General features: G+C 48.2%; 1 protein-coding gene across 1 annotated transcript in view; it reads right to left on the reverse strand.

Moving 5' to 3' along the window:
• MAPKBP1 (mitogen-activated protein kinase binding protein 1) overlaps positions 1–26,416 on the reverse strand; it is a 102,788-nt gene that overhangs the window by 31,468 nt on the left and 44,904 nt on the right. The window contains exons 3-16 of the mRNA XM_084270735.1: positions 17,814–17,876; positions 17,193–17,250; positions 14,121–14,291; positions 11,119–11,256; positions 10,132–10,314; positions 9,523–9,540; positions 8,843–9,003; positions 5,527–5,716; positions 4,375–4,521; positions 3,069–3,253; positions 2,882–2,973; positions 2,387–2,512; positions 1,108–1,178; positions 36–157 (exon numbers count right to left, since the gene is read on the reverse strand). Of these exons, the coding sequence (XP_084126861.1) occupies positions 36–157; positions 1,108–1,178; positions 2,387–2,512; positions 2,882–2,973; positions 3,069–3,253; positions 4,375–4,521; positions 5,527–5,716; positions 8,843–9,003; positions 9,523–9,540; positions 10,132–10,314; positions 11,119–11,256; positions 14,121–14,291; positions 17,193–17,250; positions 17,814–17,876 (1,725 nt within the window). The remainder of the gene's footprint in view (positions 1–35; positions 158–1,107; positions 1,179–2,386; positions 2,513–2,881; positions 2,974–3,068; positions 3,254–4,374; positions 4,522–5,526; positions 5,717–8,842; positions 9,004–9,522; positions 9,541–10,131; positions 10,315–11,118; positions 11,257–14,120; positions 14,292–17,192; positions 17,251–17,813; positions 17,877–26,416) is intronic.

The following is a 26,416-nucleotide window of genomic DNA, read 5'->3' on the forward strand; positions in this document are numbered from 1 at the left end:
CCTGTTAGTGTTTTCAAGACAAGAAGTAAACTCACCTGATGTTCCGATCCTGACACCCAATAGCTGCATACTTCCAGCTGGGGTCCACATCCATGTCATACAGCGTGGTCTTCCTAACGATGTGATGCGTTCGAGTAAACTGAACACCTTCTCCTGTCTAAGCATGTGGGTAAAGACTCTGTCAACACCAAGGACTTAAGCAATTATCAACAACTGCTAAATACAGATTGTGTCTCCATCACAAACCAACTCTTCCCACTACCCAGGTCTACAGGAAGCAGCTGGAACCGGAGACACAATGAACTCCCTGTACTCGGCATTGGTGAGGCTGCACCTTGAGTGCTGGGTCCAGTTCTGGGCTCCTCACCATAAGAAGGACATTGAGGTCCTGGAGCGAGTCCAGAGAAGGGAAACCAGGCTGGGGAAGGGGCTGGAGGGCAAATCCTATGAGGAGTGGCTGAAGGAGCTGGGGGTGTTCAGCCTGGAGAAGAGAAGGCTGAGGGGAGACCTTATCACCACCTACAACTACCTGACAGGAGGGTGCAGAGAGGTGGGTGATGGTCTCTTCAGCCAGGGGACAGAAGATAGAACAAGGGGAAATGGCACGAAGCTGCCCCAGGGCAGGGTCAGATCAGATGTTAGGAGAAAGTTCTTCCCTGAAAGAGTTGTCAGGGCCTGGAACAGGCTGCCCAGGGAGGGGGTTGAGTCACGGACCCTGGGTGTGTTTAACAGACGGGTAGATGAGGTGCTCAGGGATATGGTTTAGCACAGGACAGGAACAGTTGGTCTTTTCCAACCTAGTGATTCTGATTCTGTGATTCCTCTCTCCAGCCCATACTCTTTTACTGCTCCTCACAACAGCCCTGGCAGTGAAATTAAACCAGATACCCTAACACTTCTCTACTCTGCATCTTGCTGAGAGCAGTTAGGCTGGGAGCAGCTGCACGCTTTCACAGAACTAGTTCTCCAAATGTCAGCTCTTGCACTGAGTCAGCGGGAGACACTGAAGGCTGAAAAAGCACTGAGCTCATATAGAAATGCTGAGATCACTCTTCAAAGTAGTTCCTCTGGAGACAGATTATTTAGACAAAGATGTAACAAGGTTACCTTCTGTGCAGTGCGGAAATAGATGCTCTTGTCTGCCCCACAGCTTATCATTCGCACTTTCCCATCATTGGCTGAAACAAAAAGGCAGGAGCCCATCAAAGGATACATAGATACAAGGGGAAGGAAATGTTTCAGGTTATACCACTGCTCTTTTATTCCAGTCCCAATTAACTAAACCCGACTCCTACCGAAGCAGCAGCAGGATGCTGCAGCAAAACAGAAGCTTCTGAGAGAGGCTTCACACAATAGGTTAGGATGTAATTCTCTCTTCTCCCTCAAGAGTATGCTCACATGCTCATTCCTCTGCTTTGAAGCTCCAGCAAGGTCCCACTGTTCATTTGGGAGCTACTTTCAAGCTGACTCTCACCCTTGAACCCCAGATGAGCCCCGCCACAGCAGCACTGGAGCCACATCTGTGCCTGACCGCATACCCTACTGATCCAAATCCTGACCCTCACCCATGGATGCACCTTCCTGATTCAAAGTCAAACCTGCTCTGCTGTTTACAGGCTTGCCTGGCAGGCACTGGACTGTGGCTGACCATGCTCACTGTCTCCAGACCAATCCTGGCCTTGAACTGCTTATTTATCACTATGTCAGGTGGTCTGGACTACTGGCTGATCTCATTACTGTCACTGGATTTGATCTGTTCCAACTTGTTCAACTACTGTGGGACCTTCCCATTGCCAGTGAGGCTGCTACCCCTGCCTGCCTTCGTGCCACCCTTGGCTATTGACTCCTCTTCCCCAGCAGAAGAGCCAACCCTTGCTCCTTGACAACAGCACCACGCCGATGTCTTTGACCATCAGTAGTAACAGAGTGCTGGGGATACAACGTGCTCTGTTGCCACAAAAGCAAAGTCTTACATTGGTTTTCAATGGTAAATTTACTTGGTTTTGGATTAACTAATCACATTTTTGTAGGCTTGAACGTTTTTCTGGAGGATAACTGTTCCACAGTTCTCCTCATGAAGAACAGCAGGCACCTATGTGACATCAGTTAGGGGGAGTAACTCATTACAGCTTTCCAAAGGCATGCTGAGGATTTCAACCAGGAAATGTCTTGTTTGTGTGGGGAGGAAGGAGAGGGGAGAAAAACAAAAGGGAAAAGAAGGCAAATATCGTCAAATACTACCTTCCATTAGGACTGCAGCTACAGAAGATAACAAAAAAGCAGATCCAGTTTCACCCTGGCCTAACCCAGTGTCTAAGCGGTTAAAATTACTTTATAGACACAATGAGTTCAAATCCAGCTTTGGAGGGAGGCCATGATTCTCTACCTGCAAACTTCACAGCAGTGATGGAAGAAGAATGTTCATCCAGGGTCTGCTGCAGGCTGTAGTCCTTTCCAGCATCCAAGACATGAATCAATCTATCCCGACTGGCTGAGGCTAAGAGCTTTAAGCCTGTCAGAAAGTTAAAGAGAGAGCAAGACCATTACTCAAAAGCCACTGCTCCTCAGTTACCATTTTAAAACAGCTTCTCAAGTCATCTTAGGGACAAGATAACTAGGTAGTTGCATGGATGGACACAACAGAATGCCCCTGGATTTCACACCATAACAGATGGAATAAATTTCAATCTCAACCTACAACATTTCAAGGAAAAATATGAGGGGAAAGAAAAAAAAAAAAGCCTTTTTCAAAGTCTACTCTACTGGTCCAGTGTTCAAGTCTGCTCTGAAATCCAGGAGCAGCTCACCACTGAAAGTTCTGACATGCCACAGCTGGACACTACGCTCATATGCAAAAAGGAAGAAGCTCAATTGCATTTACCTGTGTCAGGTTTGGAGTACTCCAGACATAGGATCTCAGAGTCATGGGCTTCCACCTTCAGCATTTCTCTCAGAGACTGCAATTCATATATCCTAAGACAGGACACGGCTGCTGTCAGTATGTTTAATAAAATAAGCAAGCCCTGGTTTGGATTCTCCCCCCCGTGTGTGCAGTACCCCAGCACTACCTGAGGGTGCCTATCCTGTCCCCCGAGGCCAGGTGCTCCCCGCTGGGACTCACGCAAACCGTACGTATCCCCACTTTCGTATCCAGCGTTTGTGCATCAGCTTTGTCTGCGCTTCCTCCGGCGTTGTAGTCAGTGTCCAGAAGTACCTGAGTGTTGTCATCTACATAGATGATTTTCATCAAGTCCTGGGGACACAGTATACCCAGAATTATTAACTCATTACAAAACATTAAAGCATCCACCTTAGAAGCCAGGCTCCTGGCCAACAACTACTTGTCACTGGCAGCAATGCTGTAATTGCTGGGATCTCCTAGCTAGGAGGAAGCACTCAGCCCCTTCATATCGCAGGGTGTAAGTCTCACAGCTGTCTCACTATCACCCTCTTTGCAAAAGCTTCCCCTTCACGACAGAAACCAACAGCACCTCCTGCACACCAGCTAAGCTCTGGGATTAGTAGTAGGGGACACAGCAGGAATTCAAAAGACTCCTAGGGATCACCCAAGTCAGCCCATGACTTTTGAGAACTCTGACAGAAAAAGCAGGAGATTTCTTGACCATGAGCAGCTTGCTATCAGCAGGCAGGCCAGGGCTGCTGTGCACACAGACCTTCCAACACAACTGAGAACAGAAGCAAAGGTCCGTATGTCATCACCGTGTCTGCACAAGTATGGTTGTACAGACAGCATGTGAACTGTTTCTCACTCAGTTCTCCCAAACCTCTACCTCAAATAATGCACCTTTTCCAAACAAATCAGAAAGCGGTTACACATTACAAAGTTGGAGGGAGAGAAACAGTGGTGAGGAGCTGGAATGGGCTGCCTGCAGAGGTGGTGGATGCCCCGTCCCTGGAGGTGTTCAAGGCCAGGTTAGATGGGGCCCTGGAAAACCTTGTGTAGATCCAGGCCTGGAGGTTGATGGCCCTGCCTGTGGCAGGGGGGTTGGAGCTCTGTGATCCTTGGGGTCCGTTCCAACCCAGAGTGTTCTCTGATTCTATAATTCTATGAAACAGCTCTCCCAAAGCATACAGCATGAGCCATTTTAGAAGAGACTCAGCTTGGCAATTCCTTGGGTGGCTTATGGAAAAAAACAACAGTCCCCAGGGCCACTTCAGACAAACTGTCTTCCCACCTGATACTCCCTTCACGCTTCTTCAGGTTCATACATTGTACCAGACTTGCACTCTGTTTACAGAGAAGCTCGTGTTGACTTAGAGATCCAAAGAAGTTTGGGCCTTAACTTGGGAATACCTATGCATGAGGAAGAGCAACCCCGAGGGCAGGGATGTGATCGAAGCCTGGGACCTTACATTGCTGAGGATGTTGCGGTGCAGCGCTGTGCCGTGAATGTTGGAGCTCTCGGTGTTCCACAGACGGATGGTGTTGTCAGAGGAGCAGGTGATGAAGGAACCAGGGGGGAGGCATGACTGATTGTTGTCCTTCACCTCCGGATACATCTAAGGACAGGTAAAATCAACCCCTGAATGAAACTGCCTGGCATCGAGACACTGGTAGCAAGTTTCAAAACAAAACTGAGATAAAAAGGCTGTCCTCCCTGTTTTGAAAAGGTGGAGCCAGCCAGTTCTCCTAATGAAAATCTGTTCGCAGATCAGAGCTTCATATTCACTTCAAACAAGTGCTGAGCTTCCCCAAATGTAGACTGTCTCCTTAAGAAGCATGCAGCATCCTTTGTTTCTGACAGTTCAAAGAGAACACCACAAAGACCACACAACAACAACCACGCAACAACAACCATGCACTGTTTGCAACTGTCACCTACTACTGTCGATTTACAATCCAGAAGGAAAGGGTGAGATACAATTAAATAACAACAAAGAGTCCTCAACCTATTGCCACTTTCCTTCCACCTCCCCCTTTCCTGAACACTATTGGACATATTTCAAGCTTATTAACAATTATGTTGTTTCCTACACCTCCTTTTCTTCCCTCTGTCCTCTGAGGGAAAGCCAACTAGACAGACTGGAAGACAAGAGCCACTTGAGAGGCAAATTCCAGATGTCCTAGTAAATAGCTTCAGAAAGATCTGAGTTGAGATCTTACCACTTGTTTCATTGTTTAGCCTTCAGAGCACTTGCTCATCACAGACCTCAAACAAACCTTTTGAGGTCAGCAGCAGGCTCTTGTGCGTTGTGTGAAAGGAGCCCCCTGCATTCAGCTTCTTCCCATTCTGCTCCTTCTCCCACCTCTCACCTTTTAATGGTGAGGTTGGTTTCCTCCCCGTAACACACTGCATCTAATGCATTGGCCAGCCATTGCACTGCAGCTGAAGAACTGTTCCCAGCTCCAATTCAGGCCCTGTAGCAACCATACTAACCACAGGAGGAGAGCTGAGTCAATTCTTTCTCTCTGCAGTAAGTGTTTGCATTCAAATTTGGCAGCTCTTCAGATGACCTCCTCAGCTGCAACTCGAAACCCAACACTTGCGCCTGCAGGCAACGTACCTCAATGTTCCACACGCAGGAAGAGTGGTACAAAGCAGAGTACACCTTGCCCACTTTCTTTGGGTCTTTGACATCCCACACATAGAGGCTGTGGTCATTGTACACACAGGAAAGCCACTGGTTGGTGGGGTCAAAGGTCAAAGCAATCGTGTCCGGATACTTCGCATCAGCCATGCCAGAGAAAAGACGACTGCACAAAGAGAGAATAACAGCCTAGTTAGCTTGTGCTCTCTTGAAGTCAGAGTGAGGAGGTGAATCATGACAGGTCAGGTTCTCCACAGGGCACTGACGAGGTGAGCAATACACTGTGGCATATATAGGTAGAAAGAGCAGCTGGCTGGGAAGACTACAACCAGAGTCCCAAAAGAAGCCTGAAAGTCCCATTGCAAAAGTCATTCTCCTTGCCATCCAACCCAGAGTCCCGCTGCAGACAAGCGACTGACTTTCCCTGATGAAGGATGATTCCTCTTGATCATCACTGGAGATCATCATCATTTACTCCTGCATAACCAGGTGGTAAAATCCAAGCCAAATAATCCCAAAATGAAGGAGAAGGATGATCATCTTTTGGTGGGTATTAGATTTTGGTTGCTGATTGCAGGAATTGCTCTTGTGCGTGACCAAGCAGAAGAGTACTGCACTCAAAGGACAGGAGTGCAGCAGCACAAGGGACAATGGAACAATTCATTTCAGCAGCCACTTGTCCAATATACTTCCCTTCCACCCCATCCCACACACAGGCCAGCTCATGAGATGGGCAACCGCAGATGGGTACAGTGCCTTCTAGACAGGCAAGCTCTCTGATGGAATCCTGCAGAACAAGTTAAAACCCCTTTCCTCAGGTTAGGCCAAGATCATGCCGTGTAACCCCTCTGTCTCCTGTTCAGTCCTGCTGCCATGCATGTAAAGAATCCTAGCATCTCCTGAGTTGGAAGGGACCCCTAAGGATCATCGAGTCCAACTCCTGGCTCCATACAGGGCCAGCCAAGTCAGAGCATGGGACTGAGCGCAGCATCCAGGAGCTTCTTGACCCCAGCCAAGCTCAGTGCTGTCACCACTTCCCTGGAGCGTTCTCTTGACCCAAGGCGAACGCAGCCCCCCCGGCAATGCTGCTGTTGCCATCAAATCGGGTCATTCACAGCCCGAGTGCCAGGGTGTTGAGAATAGGGAATGGAAAAGGACTGATGGAGATGCAGGGACGAGGGCCAAGGCACACGTAGCACACCACAGCAGCAGAGCCCTGCTTCTACAAGTGCAAAGCTTTGAGGGCTAGAAGAGCGCAGCCTAGATCCTATCCAAAACCCAGGTCACCGCTTCAGCCTGTGGGAACTGGCATGCTGCAGAGAGGATCTGGCATGCCTGGGAATGAAAGGAGCCCTGTGGTTTCAAGCCTCTTTGGAAATGATGAAAAAGAAGAAAATTGTTGCCAAGCCTGTAGTAAGCACTAAAATGCATGTTTAAGGAACACGTGACTATCTCTGTTTGACTGACATCTGAGAGCAGCAGAGAGTGTTTTCAAAGGGTCCCTGGGTACAACTGCTTGGACCGTAGCACCATCAGAAACTGGAAACATTTTAAACAGGAAGAGTTCCTTCTCCAGCTCCTTTACTGGAGTGTTGTTACCTGGAGGAGGACTACAGAGTGCTCTGTTTGAGTCTTTACCTCAAGTTCCCAAGAAGTTTAGACAAAACATGGTGAGACACAAGAAAAGGGAAGAAAAAAACCAACGAAAAACAAACAAACCAGAAAGAGAAGTGGGATCTCCAGCCATCCATTGGAATGACAGCTGGTGGATCCATACACATTTGGATTTCTTTCCCCATTAGTGACACAAGTGAAAGAGGAAAGCCTCCAACCAGGACTGGAAACAGCAACATGTGGAGCATTTTCTCTAGCATAAGTGTCTACAAGCTGGCAAACAGAACTGTACAGAAATCACATTACCCATCTCAGAAGGTGGGAAATAGAGAGCCAAGGCAAAAAGATACTGGACAATCAAGGTAGGAAAACAAGACAACAGAATGCACAAAAGTGAAGAAGAAAAACTACACACTACTAGGAGATCTGGGTCTACAAAAGATTGCAAGGCAGCCTTTGACAAAGAGTCCCATGAGAGCCTGGGCATCTCTTAGCAACACCATTATATTGCCACGAAGATGATTAGAGGGCTGGAGCACCTGCCCTAAGAAGAGAGGCTGAGGGAGCTGGGCTTATTCAGCCTGGAGAAGAGAAGGCTGCAGGGGGACCTCATTGCAGCCTTCCAGTCCCTGAAGGGAGCAGAGAAACAGGAGGTCAGCCACTGGCAGGACAAGGGGGATGGATTGAACCTAAAGGAAGGAAGGTTTAGATTAGATAGTAGGGGGAAGTTCTTTGCAGAGAGAGTGGTGAGGGGCTGGAACAGGCTGCCCAGAGAGGGAGTGGATGCCCCGTCCCTGGGGGTGTTCAAGGCCAGGTTGGATGGGGCCCTGGGCAACCTTGTGTAGCTCCAGGCCTGGAGGTTGGTGGCCCTGCCTGTGGCAGGGGGGTTGGAACTCTATGATCCTTGGGGTCCCTTCCAGCCCATGCCAGTCTATGATTCTGTGATCACACAGAGCTCACCTTTGGTGAGCATTTCTGAAATGATGAAATAGGAATTCAGTTTGTTGTGGGTTTTGAGTCTGTGCTGAGGTGCTGGGAAATCCATCCATGGATTTACACACCTATCTATAGAGGTGTTTAAGCACAGCGGTTACTTTGAAGAGCAGCTGATTGTGCTCACTGTAACATCTCACCAGCTGCTTTGAGACCTGAGCTGTGCCTTGCAGGAGGGAGAACTGTACCAACTGCAGTAAAATCTGACCCTGGCATTTTTCCAGGTCCCAAGCAGTTGCTTGGCAGAGCTTTCTAACAAGGCCAGGGGAGTTGCAACCCTGTGATCCTTGGGGTCCCTTCCAACCCAGACCATTCTATGATTCTATGATTGCTACAGAGGAGAGTCCTCAGCCCTTACTGGGGGTAAGCGAAAGATGTGCCACGTACATGAACAACTGAAGCATGCCACAGCATCCTGTGCCCTCTGCCTGCTTGCTTATAGCAGCCAACATCAAAATGCCACCACCAGGCCCCAGTGATCCCAGGTAGATGAGGAACAAGGTACACTGTGTAGTCCAGCAGCCAGCTCCGGGCTGTAGCCCAGCCATGCCAGGCAAGGCTGCCACAACTCAGGGCTGCCAATTTAAATCCATAAACAGAGCTTGCTCCAGATGGCAAAGGTCCAGGGAACAGCCTTATCCCCCCCACAAACCTCCCTTGCTGCCTTCCACCCTCTCCACGGTACCTGGCCTCAGTGACGCTGGCGATGTCTGTTCCCAGGAAGTGTGGCTTGGGCAGTGTAGTGACAAAGTGGAGGTTCAGAGGGTTAAAGATCCGCACGGTGCCATCGGCGCAGCCACAGAAGATGTAGTCATGATTCACAGAGATGCAGTTGGCCACAGTGGTCTGAGGAGGACACAACACACAATGAGTAGGCAATGCGCTCTCGCTTCAAAGGTCACCAGACACATGCCAGGGAGAACAGCACACGGACAGACAAAGGAGTCATGGTCTGAACAGCTGGAGTGAAGTGAAATTGAGCTCTGGGAATAAGGAAGGCCTCAATATCCAATTTTCCTTTCTGAGAAGCTTCCCAGCCAAGGTCCGTTGCAGATTCCAAGTGGTTAAGGAATCCCACCTCTGGGTGGGAGGTCACTGGGGGTGGGAAGTCAGCAGAGCTACAGGTTTGCTCCAGCCAAGTCGTACTCTGAACACAGCTTTTTGTTCCCGTGACATTCAGCCCCGGGAAGCAGCAACTCACCCAGTACCAGCACCCCAGTACAGGACCTGTCACAAGGGGGCAAGAAAAGGACACAGGATTTTCTTCCCCTTCCCACTGGGATCTGTGCGAATGGCAGAAAACGGTACAAAATGGGGTGAGGTGATAAGGGGATGAGTTCAAGGCAAAACTTATTTCCAACTTACTGTGAAGCTGTCTGTATTCTGAGCAAGAGTGAAAGGCAGATGTTAGAGAGGAGAGGAAAGAAAAGAAGAGGCATTTCACTTCAGTGAAAGCATGGAAAGATTTTACCTTTGCTTTTTAATACACTGGATCCTTTCAGGTAGGCACCATTCCATTGAAAGGAAAATAAGCTTGATCAAATTCTTAACTACAGGCCAACCTGGTGGTTTAGAAGACCCAAACTAACTATCACCCTGGGAACCTGATACAAGCCAAGTAACACTGCAGACTGGGTAGAAATCCTTCCAAAACTCCTACTTGTCCAGGCCAAGACAGGAAGGGTAACACAGGAGCTGCCAAAGCTACATACGAACACTGCTTTGCCAGAAGGGCAGTAGCTGTAACGCTGAGGCTCGAAAATGAGCAAGCTTCCATGGTTAATAAACCCCATTTCCCAAGAAGCAATGCTATTTTTGCCTGGCCTTCCAGAGTAAATTGTGAAGTGGCAGAAGCCCTACAACTTTCATTGCTGTCAGTCAGCTCACGCTCTCTAAGCACAACCTCGTTATTTGTTGTTCCTGCTTTGTTTCAGGAGGCACAAATATCACCCTACCAGAAGATGTAAAACTCACCCTCAGCTCCACCCACTTGTCCAGCAGCCTTTTTTCATTGAATTCACACAGCAGGCCTGAGGAGGTGATACAGAAGGTGCTGTCAGCTTTTTTGCCCCTTCCACACGCCACATCCGCAAAGAAGTTGTTCCTCAGTTCTCCAAGCAATCCCGAGCGACCTAGCAAGGGGACTGTGGCATTAACCTACAAATATAAAAAACAGCTTGTTAGACACAGTGTGAGGCATTCAAGGCAGACAGGTATTTTTTAGAACATCAACCCTTGAGCGCTGCAAATGGCCTGGAAGGTGGAGCAGTGACATATTTTACTTGCTGCAGTGTCTTGAGACCACCAGTATCAGCATATCAGTGGAACAGAACACTTACTAATGCCACCAAAACTGTGCATCCAAACATACGACCCAGAGACAGTGGACCAATCACTAGAACCACCACCCTTCCATGGCCAATCTGTGATTTATACCAAGTGGCAAGGAAGGGTTCAAGCATGAAGAAGGAACATCTGTTCATAAGCATGCAGAAAAATTATTATATGTGGATTCTGTTCCCCAGAGATGAATAGGACAGCTAAATGCTGAAACGCTGTGCTTGACACTTCAAAATAAGACTCACAACCTTTTGAGATGCTCGTCCCAATATCAAACAGCTCTCCTCTCCTTTGTGCTCTGAGTTGTTCAATGGCTGTGGCTCTTTTCTAGTTTGTTTGTCCTTAGGTATATGTGACTAGTAAAGAACAAGCATGCTCCTCCTATAAAACCCAAGGGACCATGCTTCTGTCTCACCATGGGGTAAGAGAAGCTTTTGGTGCCTTTTGCCTACCAGCCTACGGGGACACCGAGACTTGAGAACCACATGCAGAGGGCTATCCTTGAATCCCAGGAAAATCAAAGAGTTCCCACTTCACCCAGCTCGCTGGGGCAAAATCCATCGGGCTGTAAGATGAAAGTGCCTGTTCCCAGCTTGGCCTTGATGCACCTTATCTTCTCACCTTAGAGGTTTTGCTGTCATCCAGGTACCAGAACTTGATGTGTCGATTTCCAGCAGTGACAAAGTAGCTGCAGTCCTCCGAGAATGACACGGCCGTCACTTTACTGGAGACTTTGTTGGCTGCCACTACAATGTTTTTCTGGAAACATAATTGTTTAGATAGTTTAGATAGCAAAGGCAATTGATTTCAATTCCAGGGGCAGAGCCAGCAGAAACGCCACGGCAGGGAAAAGATGAGGCCCAAACTATTCCCAGCATTAGCTGGGAACCCTGATTTGGCAGATAGCATGAACCACTCTTCCATTCAATCCCACTTCCACTGACTGGGATCTAGAACAAATCAGCAGGCACCAGTGCCTGCAGGAACTTGCTGCCTGAGCCAGGACAAACGTATTGGTTTCACAATCACTGGGAGCTCAGAGCAAACCCATTTCCTTTTCTAAACAGCAGAAGCATACTTAGGCCAGCGCGAGGAGGAGCACTCTGAGCCTGCAGGGCTGGGGCCTCGAGGGCGACACACCCAAGATGGGGAAACAGGTATTTTCCCCAGGGAAAAAAATACTGGTTCCTCCATAAATTCTTTTTTTCTCTTTAAAGGCATGAGAAAAGACCCAAACCACAAAAGAACCATGTGCCTGTATTGGAAGAAGCAATGCAAAATCTGCTGCACCTCAAATGTGCACCCCAAACCATCAGAGAGTTTGTGAAAGGCAGAAGAACAAGTCAGGGACAGAAAACAGAATGAAACGCTGCCCAGACAGAATGGTCAGAGCTCCCTGCCTACACCACCATCATTCTGTTTTCCTCCTTCCTAGCCTTTCCCCAGGGACTAGGAGAAGTGAGAATAAAGAAGCTTTCCCCTCTGCCTGTGGTTGATTTTCAACCGTGCAGCACATGGCTGACAACAGCGCGCCACCTTTTACACGCTCTGTTTCCTTCACCCTTCCTCTTAGGGACCTAGTTGTTCCCAGCCTTCCCAAGGCAATGCCCTCAGCAAACAAACCACGTCACCTGAAGGTCCCACCAGACAGTGTGCTGACAGAACCAAAGCAACCAGCAATAGGTCTAGGTTGCTGCACCATCATCACAGAGGTCCCCCCGCAACCGATGCAGGGAGAAAACCAAGGGGGACAGCCAGTAACATAACTTCTCTCAACACAGTGCACTGAGAATGGTTTAGGACTTCTGAAGACCTCAACATCTGGATCATTGCTGTAGGCCTGTCTTTAGGGAAGCAAGGGGACCCTACAGACAGCAGAGGCTTTCTTTTCTATTTGAGTTAAATGACTAAATCTCCCAGCCATGAAAAACAGGGAGGTGGAAGCAGCAGCACAGTGGACAGACAAAGGGTTGTGGTTAAAGGTGCAAGGAAGTGCTCAAGGAAGTATGTTTTTACATCTTGGTGTCTTATGCTTCTTTGGTTTTGGCCAGGCAAAGCCTCTCTAGCTTTAGCACCCAGCCTGAAAAAAAAGGCTAGCTGGATCTCCCAACAGTCAGTCTGGAGGGTATGCCTGAAGTGAGCGTTCTCCAGTGCAGAAGAGTGAGATAGCTCACAAGCTCTCACAATCATAAATAGGATCACAGTGAACAGAAAAACCTGCATAAGCAAGGGAAAACAAAGCTGCTTGTACTGTCCCACACATGCCATGCATTGTGACCACCTCCGAGCCACTGCTTTCATTTTTATCACCAGAGAGAACCAAAAGGCTGAGCACTCAGCTTTCAACACCAGCATACACAGGGTTTCTCACTGCGCAGTTCAGCTCCACAAAAAAAATAGCAAGGTCAAACTTCAGCTCATGCAGAAGAGAACTAAGGGTGAGGTCTTAGGTTACAGCACAAGGAATGTGACGAGGAGAGTAACATACTAAATAAGCACAGACTTACAAGCTGCAAGAGAAGTGAAGGCTCCAGGGAGACCTTGCAGCAGCCTTCCAGTACTTAAAAGGGGCCTACAGGAAAGATGGGAAGGGACTCTTTATTGGGAAGCGTAGGGATAGGATGAGCGGTATCGGTTTTAAACTGAAGTAGGACAGATTTAGCTTAGGCATTAGGAAGAAATCCTTCCCTGTGAGGGTGGTGAGGTGGTGAGCCCAGAGAAGCTGTGGCTGTCCCCTCCCTGGCAGGGTTCAAGGCCAGGTTGGATGGGGCTTTGGGAAACCTGGGCTGGCAGAAGGTGTCCCTGCCCATGGCAGGGGGTTGGAACTAAATGATCTCTGGGGTCCCTTTCAATCCAAACCAGTCTGTGATTCTATGATCATGTAAGATTTAACAGATGTATTGAGGCTGCTTTTTTAAATCGCATCCCTTATAGAGAAGGTTAAAGATCCAGAAGAGGTAGGAGGAGCTGAGCATTTGTTAATACAGAAGACTCCAAGCCTACTGACAATAAAAGTTTCTTTTATATACATATAAACAAACAGTACACACTTAAATGTTTTCTAGAGGATAAGACGTGGGCTTTGTTTCCAGCAAGCGCTGCCCCAACCCAGTGGCAGAGTGACCTCCATTGGCTTTCACTCATTGTAATTTCTCCATGTTGCCTCTCTCAGTCACCAAGGATGGGATCAGACCATCCCAAATCCTGACATCACAAAACCAAATCAAGCCAAGATCATCCACTACACCACAAGAAAAATTCTCGGCTGATGAGAGTTTCCTTCCTCAGGCTTATAAATTAGTTTTTAATAAGCCTCTAAAAAAACCACAGGGCTTTCACAAGGTTTCAAGTCCCAGTTTTTCTGGCTGGACAGCAAGATGTCACACGTCTACAAGTATAAAGAAGATCCCTTCACTGAAGTGACTCTGACTTCCCCTAAGGGACGACAGCTCGCTCTCATATCCAAACTTGTCTATGTCTACGAATGTCAAAAGACAAACAGCAGCAACAGAGTTTTGAAAAAGCAGAAAGCAAGATGGACCTTAAATAGTTTACAGTCAAACTGTCCACTCTTTCTAACTGAGCAATACCCTGTGGTTCAGCCAACCTCCTAAAGAACTTACCTTCCATGACCACACGTTGACAATCATGTCATGCTGATACCCCACTGACACAATGTACTTGGAGCTGGGGGAGAAGGCCACGCAGGCCACACCGTACTTGTGCTCCTGGAGCTCAGCCACCTGGGTTCGCTCAGCCACATCCCACACCCGAACTGCTGGCATGTGTCCGCTCTGGAGGGGACAAGAACAGAAACAGAACAGGAAACATAACCCCCAAGGTCAGTTCTGACAGATTCAAGCACGTAAATGGAGGGGGGGGGGCTTGGAAAAAGATGGCTAGGTGGTGCATTCACAACAGGGTTACAGGTTCTTTTGATTCTTTGAGACCGATAACCTATGGAGTGTATGCGCTTCAGCAGGGGCTGAAAGAATCAGCACAACCTCCTGTGCCTTAATCCTTTCCTTACCCTACTCAAAACAGCCAGAAACTAGAACAATACTTATACTTTTAACACCCATCACATCTTTGCTAGGAGAACTCACAGCCAGCTCACAAAAGGGATTAGAATACATCATATCTCTGCACTCAGAGAACCAAAAAGGCCCTTTGCATCCTCCGCTCCTAAGACAGCGCAGACATCAGAGATCTCAAGCCAGGCCACACAAACCTGGTAAGACAGTTGTGATAACTATCTTACACCGTTTGAGGGAGGCCTCTGGGAGACTAAAAGCTTCATTTCTCTCACAAAGGTAGCACACAGATGCATGCTGCCTGAAAAGGCACGGGCAGGACAGCATCAGAGCCTCTGGTTTTACGCTTGTTCTTCAGAGAAACAGACAGCCACGGGATTCAGAAATGCCACCTCAGCACCTGCTGCTAGACAACACTATTCTTTTGTTGAATTGTTTGTTATTAAACCAAAAGGTGCACAAGATGAGCTGAAATGCTGGCCAACAAACCATGCCTGATGGGAAAATCCTATTCAAGACCAAGCTCACGATTTCACATTGAAGTCTGTCAAAACAGAAGCTTGCAAGATAGCATAACCATGGCAACATGGCAAAACGGTCCCTCTTCTGCTCAGTTCTAAGTAAGTCATCTGACTGTGTGGGAGAGGCAAGCCTGATCACAAGAAGTCAAAGCTTTAAAACCACAGGCTTGTGTGTGTTGTAATTGCCTTGTTCAAAAGCTCTGCCAAGCAACTGCTTGGGACCTGGAAAAATGCCAGGGTCAGATTTTACTGCAGTTGGTACAGTTCTCCCTCCTGCAAGGCAGAGCTCAGGTCTCAAAGCAGCTGGTGGGATGTTACAGTGAGCACAATCAGCTGCTCTTCAAAGCAACCGCTGTGCTTAAACACCTCTATAGATAGGTGTGTAAATCCATGGATCTCCAACAGTTCTAAATCTTTCTTGTACTGGGGACCCCAGCTCTGGACACAGGACTCCAGATGGGGCCTCATGAGGGCAGAGTAGAGAGGGACAATCCCCTCCCCGTCCCTGCTGGCCACCCCTCTTCTGATGTAGCCCAGGCTGAGGAATCTCCACCTCCACAGATAAAAAGAAAACAAAACAAAATTATTAAAAAAAAGAACTGGACTTGAAAGATATAAACCCCCTTTTAACATGTATGGCAGCCAAGGACATACCCCGTGCTCTCCTTCCTGAAAAGAAAGCCATGGAGGAAACTGAGGTGTTACCTGGCAGAATTAGCATGAAGATGCTAAAATTGAGAGTGACAAAGTGACCTCAGAAAGTGTTTCCCTCTGGGACAGCAGCTGAACCAAGATGAGACCGCTGACACCGGCAGGGGACACTGCTACACCAAGTAATAACTCAAAGGTCAGACCCATAGGAGGATACCAAGAAGAGAAATGGCTTTACAACAGGGCAAGTGGAGACATGTTTTGCTTACAAATAGAACAGGAAAGGCATTTTTTGCTTTTTGCTTTTTTCCTGTCTTTAATCTGAACTTGCAGGTTACCCCAAGGAAGTTTCAAACCAAAAAGTTTGAGCTGTTCCCAAGAAAAACAGTCACCACTCATTTTTCCCCACTGTTTCTACCACACATGAGAAGCACAGAGCACTGCAGATGATAAATAAAAGCACTGAACTGAGCACCAGGGAGAAAAATACATATATGTTGTGTATATTCTAATTTTAATAGAATTTTTTTTAATTACATTAAGATTTCTTTAGAGGGTCTGATGGAAAATTTGTAGAAAATTTGTGTCAGGGTAGCCTCCATCCCAAAACACATCCATGGAGAATTCAGGCCCAGCTTGGGACCCTGCCAGTGACATGACAGCTGTCATCAGGGTGGCTCCACTGAGGATCACTGGAGTGAACAATCCCCAACCTTGTCAGCTCCAACACCAGGTTTCTCTGTGGCTGAGGCTCAGGAGGGGACCTGTTTCACAGGTCCTCCCTCCTCCCCACATCTTACAGAGGCACAACAACTAGTGGTAAATTACACACTAGTGGTAAATCACACACAAGAGCAGAATGAGCCCAACTGTACTGAGGACAGTCAGCATTTCTGCAGGCTTCCAACATCCAGCAATTCCAGCCGCATGACACAGCCTGTGTCTTGAATTTCTAATGCAGAACAGACCCACAGTACACTCACCTCTATTCCCTCCCTTGGGCATGTTTGGAAGGAGGAAGCAATTGTCGCCCCCATCCAAACATGCAATGCCAAACCACAGGCACCAGCATCCTCTGTGCTGTTCCTAAAGCTCCATTCCACACGCACTTCTCACTTTTTCCACAACACTGTTACTGCCTTCAGTTACTTCCTGAAATCCTAAAGGGACAACACTAAACTCTGACGTTAAGGACCATCCAAGAACTCCTCACTCCTGCTCAAGTAAGAGCCCTGCTTGTTCTTCCACACATTTTTCATTCTACCTTCAAGCCCACAGACACCACCCTAGAAGATCCATCCCCCAAGCTGATGAGTGACAACACGCTGAAAAACTGCTGGCAGGAGAACCCAGAGCCACCCAGAACCCAGTAGGTTCACCCAGAGATGCAACAATCTGTCTGTGTCAAGGCAACTCGCTTCTTCTAAGGCTCTCTGCCCTGCTTCAAAATAGGATGGACAAGGTGTGCACTCTCCCCTCTCACACTTACCTCTCCTGTAACCAAATATTTCCCATCTGGAGAGAAGGCAAGTGCTGTGATTGTTTTCCTGAAACAGAGAAAATGACACTGAGAAACATTTCCAACAGCTGATTTCATTTCACTTTGTCATGACTGGAGAGTAGGGGACGGGCTGGAAAGAGGCTAAAATGACACATAATAGCCTGACACGACGCTCTTGCTTTACCAGACATCTAACACTTGCCACAGGGATTCCCTGCTACCCAAAGCTCAAGCAGCAGCCTACAGCACCAGAAAAGCTCCAAAAGTCAAGGTCTGTCATATGCCTTTATTTCAGATGCAGGACCACATCCTAGTCCTGGCTTCAATGAGGATGTCATAGCTTCAGGTGGAGGGAAAAAACCCCATCAGGTATCGTGGAGTTCTAGGAAGTCCCCCATGGGACTACGTTTATGAGGTGGTGCCTCAGCAGCAAGAGCTCCTCACACTAGGAGAAGTTGGAATTAAATTGGCAGGTAGCCTCTCCCCAAGGTATCTCTCACTGAGAGGCTTCAGCCTGGAGCAACAGCAGCTCCTGCATTTCACTCAACTCATAAAAACCTTGAAATTCACCTCCCAAAGGAAGCAAGTCCAGCTTAAAGCTTCACTCACCTGGAACTGTTTAGAATATGGTGTTGCTTATTTTTTCTGGGGTTGAACAGCACAACAACACACCTAGATGGAGGAAACAGAAGAACAAAGAGTTGACATGACCATGTGCATAAATAAAACCAGAGAGCTATCCCCCTCCTGGCAAAGCAGCACCAAAACTAGCCTCAAAAATCTATTTCATCCCCTAACCTCACAGGGGATTACCAGAAATCACAAAGGAAAAGATCAGCCCAGAGGGGAATCACAAGTCTCTCCCATGTTGAGGAGTGCCATGAGCCAGTACCATAAATAATAATCCTTCCAGTATCCAGGAGCGCTGAGTCTCCAGTTGCTCAAGATGGCCAGGAAGGGTCACCACAAAACTCTAAGCTAGGGCCCTAAAGGGTTATGTCCCTGACATAAGAGTGACCCTACGTACTCATCAAACCAGCATTCCTAGACCAGAGTAAGGTCAGGAAGAAGGAAAGAGGGGATCTTCCCAAAAAGCCTTGGGGGCAGGGGGAGGGAAAGAAGGTGAGGTAGAGGGGATAAATTTCTGTGCCTGGCAGGAGATGCCAGACAGGAGAAAAACTGTTGAGTGTGGCAGAAGAAGAAGTGGCTGACCAGTTGAGAAGTGAGACATACTATACCAAAAAATAGTGACCCAAGGGACATATCTGAATAAACAACTTGCTCCGTGGCCTTCCAGAAATCTCTCAGCAAGAGCACACAGTAGTAAACTCCTGGTAAGCATTATCACCATCTCCATTGGAAGCCAAACAGGGAGGGAAGGAGAAGAGGCCCCACTCCCCATAGCTCAGTGCCTCAGCCCACCATGACCAGCCTGGAGCAGTCCCAGGTACTGGAACCTTCCTCTCTCTCTCCACAAACACCCTACAACACAATTTTTAACAGCACATAACAGCATCTGTCTTGTAGTGAGAGCAGTAGCAAGCAGGACAGAAAACACATGCCCTTACTGCTCCCAAGAGTGCAACTGTGAATGAAAGAAGGTAGAACAGCCACTGCTCTGGTGACCTTGTGCCCCATCTCTCACTTCACCTCCAAAATAGAACTTGTGGGTTTTGCCTGTCCCTCTGCTAGCACATGCTGCCAGTGCCTGGAGAATCCAAGAGCTGCAGTACCAGAGGAGCACCACTGGATGCTCCTGCTCCCACTCAGACCACTTTATCCCTCTCCACCCATGTCATTCCACCTAGTCCTCTCCACTCATTCCCTACCCTGAAAAGCAATAAAACCAGCACACTTTCTTGATAGTTAAGGCAAACAGCCATGGTTGGAGAGGTGTCCATGTGGAAGAGCAGAGAAAGTGTAAATAAGCAGTCTGTTCAGCCCAGGATCCATCCTGCTGCGCTTTTTACTCCAGGAAACCAATCTGGAGCATTTCAAGTCAAAACTATGCTATATATTTCTGAGGGATTAGTGTACAGAAGCAGGTGGTTTGTGATCCATTAACAAGTCAGGGGAGGTTAAGCCTTGCAAATCATGAGATATGAAATAGGAAGTTAGCAGATGTGACAATCTATCTAATCCCAGGCCTCCAGCTAATCAGAAAGGCAAAGCAAAACCCCATTCTGTGGAGTTGGATTGGGTTAATGGACCAAAATCCTGCTGAGTTATGACAGGGAGGAACTGTGCTCAAAACGTTTCAAAAAAGCCAGAAAGAATGAGGAAAGGCAAAATCCTGGCAAAGACTTTCCTATGCAGCTCTTCAATTTCCATTTCTGTTTTATTGTGAGTAACTCTGCAGATAAACAGGGTTTCAGAGGAGCCAATACAGCCCCAAAACACAGGAAAGATGCAAAATACAAACCACCATCTTCAAACCAGGCAAGCAAGCAAACCACTTCCTAGAATAGTAGAGAGAACCACAAAGGTTCCCTAGAATAGTACAGTGAACCCCAGGAGGGCCTTGCCATCGTTAACTCACCAGACAGAGCCTTTGGCCAGTTACAAGGATGAATTTCAGCTCAGTTGGGCTCCAGAGCGGGCTGTCTGCTGACAGGCTTCCTCCCCTTCACAGCCCTCAACCAAGTCCAGAGCCCAATGTGAAGGTAAGAGCAACCCAGCTCACATACCAAGGGCAAATCCACTAACTTCTTCTAGAGCAGCCCTCACAAACGTGGATACTTCAACCTTGTCCTAAGCCAACCCTATGCTTGATGCACTGTATCTAGCCAGTAATTAGTAAGCTCTGACTGGGGCATAGAGAATAAATCACAGGATCTTCTTAGTGGTTGGCAAGCGCTGATTTATACCACAAAAAGGTCAGAGCTGCACTGAAACAAGATTGCAAGTGGTTATGTGGAGTTGTAAGCTAACTAACACAACTTGCTAAGTGTTTATGACCTTCTTTGCCAAGATGGTCATTTATCCAAGAAAAACTAGTCTTCTAAACTTGCTTCCTTAAACTAGCTGCTACCCAACAAAAGCTACCCCACCGTTATGCTGTCCCAAGCTGATTTGCCACCATCACTTTCCTGTCTCCTATACACAAGGGTGATGAAGACTCCAGTCAACTCCAAGGACACCTTATTCATCAAGAGGGCAGGCCACAAGCCACAGATCTTACAGCAGGCCACAGATACTGTTCTGGGAATCAGGAGCACCCAACTTTGAAAACTGGTTCCCTCTCAAAATGCTCAGATTGCTGACCCACCTACTCCATGCTGCCTCCAAGTCCAGTTAGGCTATTAAGCCCTCAGGAGACTCAAAGTATCTACTCCTTTCCATTTACGCTGCCTTTAATCTTACAGCAATTAAAATAATAAACATAATTACAGTGGAAAATTAATTGCATACAAGAGCATACAAGACCCATCTATCCATCCACCTTTGTCTGGTCCTTTATAAAGGCTGCATTCCTCATTTTACAGCTAGAGGGATGGAAAGGATGCAAGAGAAGAGAGCACTGATGTTTTTGTTGCTACCTTCTTACTGCAGATCCAGACCAAGCAAAGCACTTCAAACCTGCACTTCTATAATAGTCACATGCCCTGTTCCACCTGCCCCGGCCCTTTCCCAAAATGAAGCTTTCAAAACTCAAGTTCTCAAGACACCTTTGTCTGAAGAGACCTTTTTAAATGCTAGTGCCAACACACAAGCCAAGACTAGCTCCAAAAGCATCTCAAATGGGACCTGCAAACACTGTCCCTGGCGCATGCTGACTGTTTCGGTCATCAGCGTTGTCTGAACCCTTGTTTCAGCACTAACCCTTCCTCCTCCACACCCACAGACAGTGCTTGATGACCACAGCACCTTTTTAATCCACAAGTGTATTCTGATTCCCAAGGTCATTCACAGAGACTATTCACTGCTGTATGGACTAGGGCTGTACAGACCAGCTATCAGCCAGCTGTGATCAAGTGTCCTGTTTCTTTGCATGCTGGTTCCTGCAGAGGCCACTGGATTATGTATTTAAAGGTATTACTTCTGGGTCTATGATGCCACCCCACAACCTTTAAGTACACCTCCCCGATACATGCAGCTTTTAACATCAACTTGGCTTTTAGTATCAACAGCCTTTTCTTCTACTGGCTTCACTCCTGCTTTTCCCAAAATCCCAGTTCCTGGGCATTTTACTCTTCCCATTGTCCTCCTGTTTCCTCACACATCCCTCTAGCCTCAGCTGTCTTCCTCCAGGCACCTCCTTCCCCACCTTCCTTCAGCTAGCTAGTAAACTAGAGATTTCTGCTGAAGTCAGCTTCCCTCTTCCCTTCCTCTGCAGGCCACGCTCCCCTCCAGGGCGCCTGGGAAAATGAAAAGCCTGCGAGAGCATTCCTTCCCAAGTTATCCATCAACTCAGCGTTGCCCAGTCTTGTAGGACACATGACTGGAGGCAGAGCTCATGGTTCAAGTCCTCCTCTCCTAAGCACACGCAGCCTGTGCTAGAAAGAGGATGCTGTATGAAAGAAAGAAAGAAAGAAAACTCCGTTGAGACCTCAAAACAAACGGTGGCTTTCTCTCTTTCCTTCACCCCCACCCCTACCAATATATTCCTTTCATGCTGCTGCAAGAAGAATAATGAAAAGAGCAAACAGTCCCATCCCTTCAACATCAGGCCATTTCTCAATTTCTGGCTCGTACTCTTGCTCTCTTCCCAACCCCCCCTCCCAAAGCTATTCAAACCAGAGCGCAATAGCTTCCTACGCACTCCACACATGAAAAAAAGACATTGATAAGAACAAAATCCTTTCTCACTGCACGGGTTGCCAAGGGAAGCTTGATCAGAGAGAAGCAGCGTCTACAAAAGCTGGTGCTAATTTTCTCTGTGGCAACTCTTCCTGCCAAAAAAAAAGCTTCTTTAACTCACAGCCAGTACCGGCAGCGGGTTACCAGGGATGAGAAAGGATGTGCACGCTGGCTGTGGAACTGAATAGGTATTTTCAAGTGCAAGCTACACTAATTAAATGCACACTGAGAAGAAAGATGTATCTGTTGGGAGGTTAAGATCTGGGTGCCACTGCCTGAGCAGGGAGAGATGTTAGGAGAAACTTCTTCACTGAAAGAGTTGTGGGGATGTGGAACAGGCTGCCCAGGGAAGGGGGCTGAGTCACCAGAGTTTAACAGATGGGTAGATGAGGTGCTCAGGGATATGGTTTAGCATAGGATGGGAATGGTTGGACTTCCCAGACCTAGGGAAGAACAGGAAGATTTTAAGATAGTCGTCCAGACTACTCTCCCAGCCTCTAGAAATGTGACATTCAGATATACCTCAAGCCAGTGCGCACCCACACGCAAGACAAGGGAGAGCAGCACAGTAAATTGAGATTTGAAGGCAGGAGAGAAGAATTTGTAGGGATAACCCCCAAAGGGACAAGGGCACTTTCTGCTCCCCCCACCATTTCAGCCTACTGAATTCACACCGCCTCGCCCAGTGCATTGACTGACAGGCAGACATGTCCAGTACGAGGGAACACCAGATGAAGGAGCCACACGGCCCCTCTCTCTGTCTCTGCCCAGTGCCAATTGCTTTGCAGAGCCACAGGACCATGATCCACTTGAGGTGCTGAGGTGACAGCTGCCTTCCCATTCAGCCTTCAGTAGACTGACACAGAAGAGCAAGAGAACAAATACTGTGCCCCCAAATCTCACAGCCTCAAAGTGCTCACCACCTCAGCACAAAAAAACAACCCCACTAGTGCCTATGTATCTAATGACATCCAGAAAAATAGACAACTTGCTCTTCCCACGACCTGGTGGGGATGCTGCCGTGCCCAGGATCTGCTGCTGCTAGCATGGTTTGTGCCTGTCTACATGGACAGGGTCTGCTGCAAATGAGGGGGGAAGGGGCTGAGCAGCCAAGAAGCTTCTCCTCAGCTCCTACCCTGTACAGAGCCAGCAGTGTCCACTGGCAGCTGACCTCAAGCTGCAGACGGCAGAAAACAGATGCACAGACATGAAAAGACACCCAAAACGTTTTAATAAGACTGTAAAAAAACAAAGACATAATTGGATTTAAAGGTCTAATAAGGGGCAGAAGCCTGCGGTTTACACTGACCAATCTAGTCCTTTCTTCTGGCATACAAATAGACACCACTGAAGCTCCAGCTTTACCAGGAACATGGAGGAGAAGCTCGGCAGGAGCCCTCCTGCCCACCAGAGCAGGGGCACTGCTATCCCACAAGGACTGGCTGCCATGATTTCCAGCAGGTCTGGCTGATCTTGCTGCAATGCACCCTCAGCCCCCTGGAACCACCACACGTGGAAAACTCCCACTTAGCACGGAAACCTTCAACGTTAGCTCATGTCAAGGTCTCTTTTTATGGGGACAGAGCAGAAGAGGAGGAAGAGTAGTTTTAAAACCAGCAGTCCTTCTGACACTGGGCAAACACGATGATTCAGGAAAACAGACACCATCCTTTGGGGTAATGGATGCAGGGACAAAAGACAGCCCAGATCCTCTCCCCCATCAGGTAAGTTGTACACAACTCCACAGCAGCCATGCTGGAGCCAGAGATGCAGCACAAGTGCCCTCAGGAGAGCGTCGGCTTTTTACAGAGCTGCACAATAAGGAGGCACCTTTCTGGGAGGCAAAGAGCTAAACCAGACAGAGATTGTGAAAGACCTGGGCCAGAAGAGCATGTGGGGAAAGCAGAGGGGAGGAAAACCGCAGAATTTAAACGAGCTTACCAACTGGGAATCATTTCAGTTGCAAGGAAGATGAAAATGATTCCAGTTAATTGTTACGGCTCACGGCTGCCTAGTCACCAGTGATTCAGCAGGAGCTTCACCTCCAAAACATCCCAACTCCCTTTGACACTCCAAAGCCAGCAACGGAGAAAAGTCCTCAAGGATGAGGAATCAGGGATAAAACCCTGCCCCAGCAGAACCAGGGATGGGCCGTCTCCCCTGCAGAACGTCCCACCTTTCCTCCAGCCTGCAGGAAAGGTTGGTGGAACAAGGAAGCCCCACAAAGTGGTCACCACACATACACACGCTGAGCTGCCTGTCAGCTCACGTGTCTGCAAGCTTTGAAGGCCATAAGGCTCTGATGACAAACACATGTGCACACACAAACACGTGTACACACATACATGTATGTATACATACACACAGACACATGCACGCATATGGCTCCCAGCTGACTATAATACACACAGCAGGGCCGCACTTCTCCCGCCCGCTCCCCCAAAGCACTCCCATCCCTGGGGGCAGGGCAGCCATGCCAGCAGTACACCTACGTGAAGCATGAAGTCAGCTGGGCTGGGAGTGGGAGTCGCAGAGCTGCGTTTTATTGCGGCACTCTTGGCAAACACCCCCAGAACACTGCAAAGGAGCAGCAGCCCCGGCGGCTACAGCTACAGGCAACCGATGACAAGAAGGCTGGAGGAAAAAAGGGATCGGCTGAGACAGTTCACAACAAGAAAATGTGCTGAGCAGTCAGGTCAGAGAGACTGAGAAGCAGAAAATGGAGCCTTGAGCAGAACCAGGTGAGACCAAGAAGGATGAAACAGCCAGAACACGGCTGAAAATCCGAATGTAACTTTTTCCAGGGTGGGTGCTGGAATCACAGCATGCTATGTTAATTCTTGACAAAGGACTTATCTCCATATGCTGAGGTCTCCTCCCAAAGTTAGGGCTGTCACAGGCACATCAACAAGAAGAAAACAACTCTCTGTCCTGACAAACCAGCCAAGACACCTGCTGCAGGGATCTCGTTCCCCAGTTGTGCTCCACCCTAACGCTTGCTCTCAAGAACCAGTCCCTCTTCGGTCAGCGCCTGGCTGACAGCCCCAGGTTTGCCATTGCTGGCTCTAAGCTCTGTACTGAGCCTGAAAGGCCTTGGGCTTCCTGGGCTTGCTCACTCTGAACTCTTCTTGACCTGCCTGTAGCTCTGTTTTACTTGGTTGGGCTGCGACAGCAATTTCTCTGACTGACCAGGTGTCTACAGCTCATTTGTTTTGCTGCTGTTTATCTCTGCGTGATACAACCATAGTTTTATAGAACTAACAGCAACAAGCAGTTATTTTATGTAGCCTGAGAGATTTACAACAGGATGATGTAGCAGAGAGAAATGAAGCCATGGTGCCATAGCAGAGGCCTTGAGAAGCGGAGATGCGGGATGCAGGGCAGAGTGGTGCAGGCACGGGGCGGTAAGAGATGAGGCACGTGCTCGACAAGCAGACACCCATCCCATGGCTGAACACAACAGGTCTCAGGGGTAACAACAAAATGATATCCCATGTGCAGGAAGACACCCGACGTAGTGGATTTGCTTTGGAGGGAGGTGTCCAGACGGGGCTGGAATCTCTCCAGAGATGGAGACTCCTCACACCCCTGGGCAGCCTGTCCCAGGGCTCCCTCACCCTCACTGGGGAAAAGTTCTTCCACATGTTGGTGTGGAACTTCCTGTGCTCCAACTTGCAGCCATTGCCCCTTGTCCTGTCCCCACAGACACTGAAAAGGGGCTGGCCATTTCCTCCTGCATCCCATACTTCACAAGGTCCCACCTTAGTCTTCTTTTCTCCAGGCTGAACAGTCCCAGTTCACTCAGCCTTTCCCCACAGGGGAGATGCTCCAGGCCCTTAATCGTCTTTGTAGCCCCCTCTGGACTCTCTCCAGGAGATCCCTGTCTTTTTTATACCAGGGAGCCCAGAACTGGACACAACCCTCCAGGTGGGGCCTGACCAGGGCAGAGTAACCTGCTGGCATTAAGGATTAGAGCATTAAGAATTCAGTTAAGCTAACAAGAAATTCTTGCCTTTTTTAAGTTATACACACATACAGAAGGGGTGCTTCCTCTTTGCCCATCAACAGAACCAAGTGTAACAAAGCCCAAGAGTGCTGCCTCAGAGAAAAGGAAAGGCACAGATCTAGGGGGTGAAGAAGCAATAAAAAGCAAGTCGAAGGAAAAAAAGTAAAGATTTTAAAACCCCAGGCAAATAGGGGTTCAGAGGGAAAGGTGAGAAAAAGATCAAGAGAAAGAATGTTTACAACAAAATTCCTGCAGAATAATCTAATTTGCCATCAAGCACTGAGCAAATTCAGCTCTCCAGCCCAACGGTGTAAGGGGAGAAGGTGGGAGCTGTCTCTGAAGGCACCCTCCTGGGAGCAGGCAGCTCCCTGCAGAGATGTGCAGACCCAGCTGGTCTCACATGGGG

The sequence above is a fragment of the Gallinula chloropus genome, assembly GCF_964237585.1.
Source record: "Gallinula chloropus genome assembly, chromosome: 14".
Taxonomy (NCBI): domain Eukaryota; kingdom Metazoa; phylum Chordata; class Aves; order Gruiformes; family Rallidae; genus Gallinula; species Gallinula chloropus.